The 5,104-nt window shown below is 42.2% G+C and overlaps 1 protein-coding gene across 2 annotated transcripts; it reads left to right on the top strand.

Moving 5' to 3' along the window:
- Positions 1–4,306, top strand: LOC133928525 (protein NETWORKED 4B-like). 2 transcript variants are annotated; one of them, XM_062374880.1, is made up of 2 exons: positions 1–137; positions 1,908–4,306. In XM_062374880.1, the coding sequence occupies exon 2, from the start codon at positions 2,223–2,225 to the stop codon at positions 4,035–4,037; it is 1,815 nt and encodes a 604-aa protein (XP_062230864.1). In that variant the 5' UTR covers positions 1–137; positions 1,908–2,222; the 3' UTR covers positions 4,038–4,306. The 2 variants fall into 2 exon arrangements, with proteins under 2 accessions (XP_062230864.1, XP_062230865.1); XM_062374881.1 differs by lacking the exon at positions 1–137 and adding an exon at positions 1,499–1,618.
- The last annotated feature ends 798 nt before the right edge of the window (positions 4,307–5,104 follow it).

The following is a 5,104-nucleotide window of genomic DNA, read 5'->3' as shown; positions in this document are numbered from 1 at the left end:
CCTCAACCCTCAAGAGCCCCACGCCTCGATGGGTTCTGGGCTTTGGCGCTCCCCATTCTCCGTCACTGCTGCCCCGCTGGCTGCGCTCTGCCTCCGTTCCTGCGCGCCGGCGCCGCTCAACGACTCCCCGGGCTCCGGTAACCCCTCCTCGTCCCTTTCTTTCGTCTTGGTTCCTTCTGCGACGCTCGCTTGCTCTTTCATTGCTTCGTGATCTCGTGGTCCCTTTTTCTTTCCCCATTTGGAATGATGGTTGTTGATCTCTTGACGAACTCCGGTGATGTGGTTCTCGGTTTGGTAACGCCCCCGGGTTCTGGCGCGTGAGGACGATCGTAGCGTTCGGTTTCGGTGATTCTGTATAGAAGCTTATTTAATGCTTTCGTTACTTTGCTTTAGAAATTTAGGAACGTTCATCTGAATTCATGATAGTATAATGTGTGGTCAGGATGAGAATTAACCTGAATTCTGCAAAGGCATGGGCTACGAATGGCATCAGTTCGTCCCATGTTCCCATGCATAGAGTAAATGCCCCCTAGAAATGAATGGGAATTAAGTTTCTTTTAGAGCTCATAAATTCATTTATTCATGGATTGAAATCAGAAGAAAAGAAATGCATTACTTCGGTTCTGAATTGTATTTCTTTGTTTGGAGCAGCTGGAAACTGTCACTTTATCTACTGTTACCTGAATGAAACTGATCACACAGAAACACTGATCTTCCATGTGCCCATCTAGGTGTGAGCCCTGCCATGTTTTGTGGATCCCAGACCTTCAATAATATTAAATTGAGTGGTCTTATTTAGATGGATGGACATTGACAAGAACTTTTTTGGTTGCAAGTTTGCAACATCTTGCTTGAACCCAGAAGTTTTGATCAATGTGGGGTACATTTTTGTGCTGTCCATTCTTCTTGTCTGTGTTTCAGTTTGTTCCCAGTTCACCGAATCCAGTTCTCTGACCTACCTAACAGGTGTAGAGCTGTAGTTGCTATGTATTTGGCAGTTGGACTTGTTAGAACCAAGTCCCAGCCATTTTATTGTGTATATAATTGGTAGCTACAAGTTCCGATCAATTCCAGTGTTGTCAGTTTTTGAAATACACAAATATACACGTATGCTACCAATTTATGTTGATAAGACTATGCTCATGAAAGCGGGCGATTTGTTTCCTCTGATGCTGTCTTATGTTATACTCCTTATCTAGAATGGTATTTGCAGAATTATTTGCACATTTGCACTAAATATTTAGCCTGCACATTTTTTTATTTTTCAGATGGCTTCTTAAGTAGTATGTTGTCCTTCTTTTATAAATAAAAATGTCACTGTCATTCGCTCCATGTTACTATTATTTGGATAGCATATCGCTGCTAATCCTGGGCTTCATGACAATGATGCATATAAGATCATGATGATATGACCCTTTTCCTCTTTTTGGTACCTGCCATTTTTCTGGTCCTGGCATTTTGCATCTGATTGCTAGTCTTGCTTCTCACCATCCTTATCATTAGGATCAGGTTGGGCTTTTTTCAGAGGAATTATTGGTTATTGCCATGTTCTATAGAGCATGCAAGATCTACTCTGTTGTCCAGAGCATTGCATATATTTAATTTTTCCTTTGTACAGGTAAGTTACTTAATGGGATCTTAAGTTCATCCCAGAGCTTGTTATGTCAGCAGTTTCTGCATATCTACATTTTTGGGACTTTACTGCTTGTTGTTTTCCTTTATTTCATTGATTACATTGTTATGAATGTTGAAATGATTTAATCGAGCTATCTTAGTTTTTTTATTGATTTGTACAGGAGATCCTCTTTCCAGCACAGTTGCTGTTTCCCTAACAAGTCTAATATTGTTGCATGTATCTTGCTCTCACTTCCCACTATTCACAGCTGTTTCTTTTGAATCTCAATTAGGTCTGCATCTTAAAGGAGATTTTCTTATATTTTGGTGAAGATGAAGAGAACTCAAAGGGCACAGTCAAGAAAAACCAACTCATGGTGGTGGGGTAGCCATATTAGTCCGCAAAACTCTAAGTGGCTCTCTGAGAATATAGAAGTTAAGGACTGTGATCTTCTATGCTTGTCAAACAACCAGACAGTGTTGTTCTTTGCTATACATGGTGATCTGTAGCGGCTCAGTCCTGCATGGTTTAGATACTTATTAGTCTTCACTCTAACTAGGCATGCCAGGTTGTTTTCTGAATATAATGTTCTTTTAAATGAACAGAAATGGAGAAGCAAGTAAAAGAGATGCTGGGGTTCGTTGAGGATGAAGGTGAATTCTCTGCAGAAAAGGCTGAGGCGTATTACCAGAAACGCCCTTTGCTTATTACTCATGTCAAGAACTTCTATCACATGTATCGTGCTCTTGCTGAGCGGTATGACAGTGTGACTGGAGAACTGCGCAAAAATATTCCATCAAGTCTGCAATCACATGGTTCTTTTGGTATCTCTGAATCAGATTCTGAGACACAATCTTCTTCTCCGTCTCCAGAGTCTGACATGCAAGAAAAGATGCCGCAGCAAAAGCAAAACCCCCTACCAGATTTCTCTGATGTTTCAATTGGCTCTGGTGTAAGCTCTGAAGTTTTCAAGAAAGGGAGTGAATCTTCGGAATCTGATTCAGAGCTTGAAGAGGCCAAAGAGAAAAATGGCAGTATTTTTTATGCCTTGAGCCAAAAAATTATTGAGCTAGAAGACGAGCTTCATGAAGCAAAGGAAAAACTTGACGCTTTAGAGGAAAAGAACATGCATTGCCAATGTGATTTTGGTACCGACTCAAAAGTTTCTGAACATGAGGAAAACCTGCAGAGTTCAGATATGGAATTCAACAACCTTCAGAATGATCTTGAAGAAAGGGCTTCTGCTTTAGAGAGCTTGACAGAAGTCAACAGTGAAAAGGAAGTATTGGAAGCTGTGCTGTTGGAGCACAAAAACGAGATCGAAGTGCTGAAAGGAGCAATGGCCTCAGCTTCTAAGCAGTTTGAGGTTGAATTGGCGCATCGTGATCTTGAAATTGATAAGTTCAAGCATGAGGTTGGAGCACTCTCAGAGAAATATCTGCATGATAAGTCTACTATTGAGGCTGAACTTAGAAACCTCCAGCGAGTTATCAAGAATTTGTTAGATGACCTAGCAAAAATGTCACAGGAGAAATTGCAGCTCGAGTCTCAGATTGAAGAGCTTGAACAGGCAGCTCACAGCTTAGAATATTCGGCTTCTGAGATAGTGAAGCTGCAAGAAGTAATGAAGAATACACAAGCAGAGTTAGAAAAGGTTGCAGAGGAGAAAGAAGTACTCAAACAACGTAATATCGAATTCGAGCAACTTATTAAGGACTTTGAGGTTTCAGGTAGAGAGGTTGCTAAGCTACCAGAAACCATCAAGAACCTGGAAGCCCAGCTAGAAAGAGCCTTAGAAGAGAAATCAATACTTCAAGACCGGATCAAGGAGATGGAACAAGTAACGTGTGATTCATTGGAGAAACAGTCACAGGAGCAGTCCTCTCTTAGTGCTGATCTTTTAAAGTTGTCTGAAGTGAATGCTTCTCTTGAAAGCAAACTGTCCTCCGTAGAGGCAGAGCTTATGCAAGTCTATGTTGACAAGGAAGAAGAATCCCTCAACAGCGAGAAGCAAATTTCTGTGCTGAATCAAGATCTTACTAATCTCAGGAGCAAGCTCGAATTATTGTCATCTGAGAAAGCCACAGTTGATGATAAGTTGGCCAATCTGCTAACTGATATTATGACTCGTGATGAAAATATGAAGCAGATGGATCACCACCTGAATCAGCTTCAGCTCGAGCACGCCAAGCTGATGGCAGAGTCTGAAGTTGCGCGCAAGTCCTTGTCAGAGCTGCGTGCACGGGTTTCTGAGCTGGAGGAAGTGGTGGAGAATCAGAAGCTTGTGATCTCGGAGAGCGCCGAGGGAAAGCGGGAGGCCATCAGGCAGCTGTGCTTCTCCCTTGAACACTACCGCAGCGGGTATCAGCAGCTGCGGCAGCTGCTGCATGGCCACAGGAGGCCATTGGTGGTGGCAACCTGATAAATGAACGTGATGCACATCCTTCTTGGACGCCCAGCATCGGCTTGCCAATGAAACGCATAGTTTCGTATGTCTGGCCCTGTTCTTTCTGTAGCCTTGTTTTTTCACAACTTGTGCCGTGGAGCTTATTCAGTTATTATGAATGCTGTGGTATGTGTGTAAAATGTAATGGGGTGGGATGGTCGTGTCGTTCCTTTATACTCCGATGAGTTTTGTTCTTGTTGTCAGCTATTGAATATTATGAATGTTGTGCTAGTATGATTTTGATCTTTTTCATCTATTCAGTTACTAACAACCAGGGGTGAAGCCAAATCTAAACGAGGATGCATGCAGGGTTACTATTCACAAAATTACTGTTAATTTACTGTTTATCGTTCCTATGTTTAGTGGTATTTTTAGATGGGAGGGGATGCATGTGCACCCAGCAGCCACAATGTAGCTTCGCCCCTGCTAACAACTCTATGTTGTCAACAACTGAACTTGTAGCGTGTGAACTCTGTGTTCCGATCAAATATGTGTTTTTCAAAAGCATAGGCTTGGCTGTTCCAAGTTTCAACTCCTGTATTATTGACGTGAAGGACAGGAGGAGGTAAAGGGGCTGAACTCAGGCAGATGTTGAAGTTGACCGAGTACAAGCCAGATCCAACCTAACTGATGTACTGGAAGGCTCAAGATGAACCGAAGATTCTGACACGATCGACCGACCGACATGTATGGACATCTGAAGTATAGAGCATTTTTCTATGGCTTAGAAGAAGTAGCAGTTGAGGCCTGGAAATGAAGTCTGGCCGGTCCTCAATTTTCACAGGTCTAAGAAAATGTTCATGCAATGAACTCAGGAAAGGACTACCACCAATTGAGGGCTTATCTGGGTCAGGGGAATTAGACACAATTCCTTTTTGATTGGCAGGGAAATTAGTTATTTTCCGAACAAACTGTGAACTAAGAATACAGATGGGTGATCTTGTGTTCCGTGTGGATATGCTGACCTTTTGGCTAAACAAGCCTTACTTTTTCTTTGCACCCTGGAAAGATTTTCGTATATCACATATTTTTTACTGTTGCCG

Source organism: Phragmites australis, chromosome 9, assembly GCF_958298935.1.
Source record: "Phragmites australis chromosome 9, lpPhrAust1.1, whole genome shotgun sequence".
Lineage (NCBI taxonomy): Eukaryota > Viridiplantae > Streptophyta > Magnoliopsida > Poales > Poaceae > Phragmites > Phragmites australis.
Note: the sequence above shows the minus strand (reverse complement) of the source record. Positions and strands in the feature narration are given on the sequence as shown.